Raw genomic sequence first — 1,426 nt, 5'->3', positions numbered from 1 at the left:
AATACCCTATGATAAACTCCTTCCCTGTGCAGGTAGATGCTATGGTAACATGCCAGTGTAGGAAGGGAGACACTAAAGGGATACAGTGCAGGGAAATGCTACAGTCACACACCCACCTGTGCAGGCAGGCCCTGTCGTAACACACCTGCCTATACTGCCCAATGCTGAGAAGAGACCCTATAACCACCCAGCACGTGCCACCAGCCCCTCCCCTCTTCACACAGCAGATGCCTCCCGACAGGGAGAGTGCAATATGGCAGCCAACAGTTAGGCAGGGGGCTGCACTGGGGGTTAATCAATGCCACGGTGGAGCTTGAGGTGGCGTGAGAGGTTGCTGAAGGTGATGAAGCCCTTGTGGCAGACGCTGCACTGAAAGGGGCGCTCACCGCTGTGCAGCAGGCGGTGGCGCTTCAGGTAGCACTCATGCCGGAAGAACTTCCCGCACTCTGCGCACTGGTACGGCTTCTCGCCCGTGTGCACCAGGACATGCCGGTCCAGGTCCCTTGGGCTGCGGAAGAACTTCTCACACTCTGTGCACTTGTACAGCTTCTTCCCTGGCCGCGGTGGGAAGGCACGCAGCTCCAGCCGTGGCAGCAAGTGGCGCTCCAGCTCCCCCCCACCGCCCACACCATTGGCTGGCGCCTGGACGGGGCTGCCCGGGGTAGAGGGCCGCAGTACAGCATGGCTCAGTTGGTGTGCCTCCAGCAGGGGCACAGCACCAAAGTTCATGCCACATATGCCACAGGTGAAGGAGGCGTCACCTGTGTGGGCAGCCAGGTGGGTGGCCAGGGCACCAGCATTGGCAAAGAAGGTGCCACACTCACATTGGTATAGGCTGTCCAAGGGGCGGGTCTCCTGGGGCTTGCAAGCCAGGCAAGCACTCTGTCCCAGTGGCTCAGCCTGGCCAGCGCAGGCCTGGCAGGGCAGCAGCAGGGGACGGTCCTTGGCGTGGGTGAGCTTGTGGCGCTCCAGCAGGGATGGGGCATTGAAGTCCCGCTCACATTCGGGACACTTGAAGGGCTTGATGTCAGTGTGAGCCAGCCAGTGCTTGCACAGCTCAGCAGCCAGGCAGAAGTGGCGCCCGCAGGCCCCACACCCATAGGGTGCCGTTCGCCCCCGCCCATCTCCACACAGGCGCTCCAAGCAGTGGGTGGGTGCAGGTGGAACAGGAGTGGCCCCTCCAGATGGGGTGCGGTGCTGCCGCTTGAGATGGCGGCCCAGGCTGCTGCGGGAGGAGAAGCGCAGCTCGCACACATGGCAGCAGTAGGGCTTCTCGCCCGTGTGCACTACCTGATGGTGCAGGAGTCCCGTCGAGTCACGGAAGCCCTTGGGGCAGAGGGTGCAGCGATAGGGACGCTCACCTGTGTGGCTGCGGATGTGGTTTACCAGGCTGAAAGAGGGTTTGAAGCTCTTGCTGCAGGTTGGG

At 62.2% G+C, this 1,426-nt stretch overlaps 1 protein-coding gene across 1 annotated transcript in view; it reads right to left on the bottom strand.

The window, feature by feature from the left end:
• The window catches only part of LOC102373903 (zinc finger protein 420), a 7,912-nt gene that overhangs the window by 5,301 nt on the left and 1,185 nt on the right, over positions 1 to 1,426 (bottom strand). The window contains 1 exon segment of the mRNA XM_025207771.1: positions 294 to 1,426. This exon segment is cut by the window's right edge and continues 20 nt beyond it. Within this exon segment, the coding sequence (XP_025063556.1) occupies positions 294 to 1,426 (1,133 nt within the window).

The sequence above is a fragment of the Alligator sinensis genome, unplaced genomic scaffold, assembly GCF_000455745.1.
Source record: "Alligator sinensis unplaced genomic scaffold, ASM45574v1 scaffold709_1, whole genome shotgun sequence".
In the NCBI taxonomy this organism is placed as follows: domain Eukaryota; kingdom Metazoa; phylum Chordata; order Crocodylia; family Alligatoridae; genus Alligator; species Alligator sinensis.
Note: the sequence above shows the minus strand (reverse complement) of the source record. Positions and strands in the feature narration are given on the sequence as shown.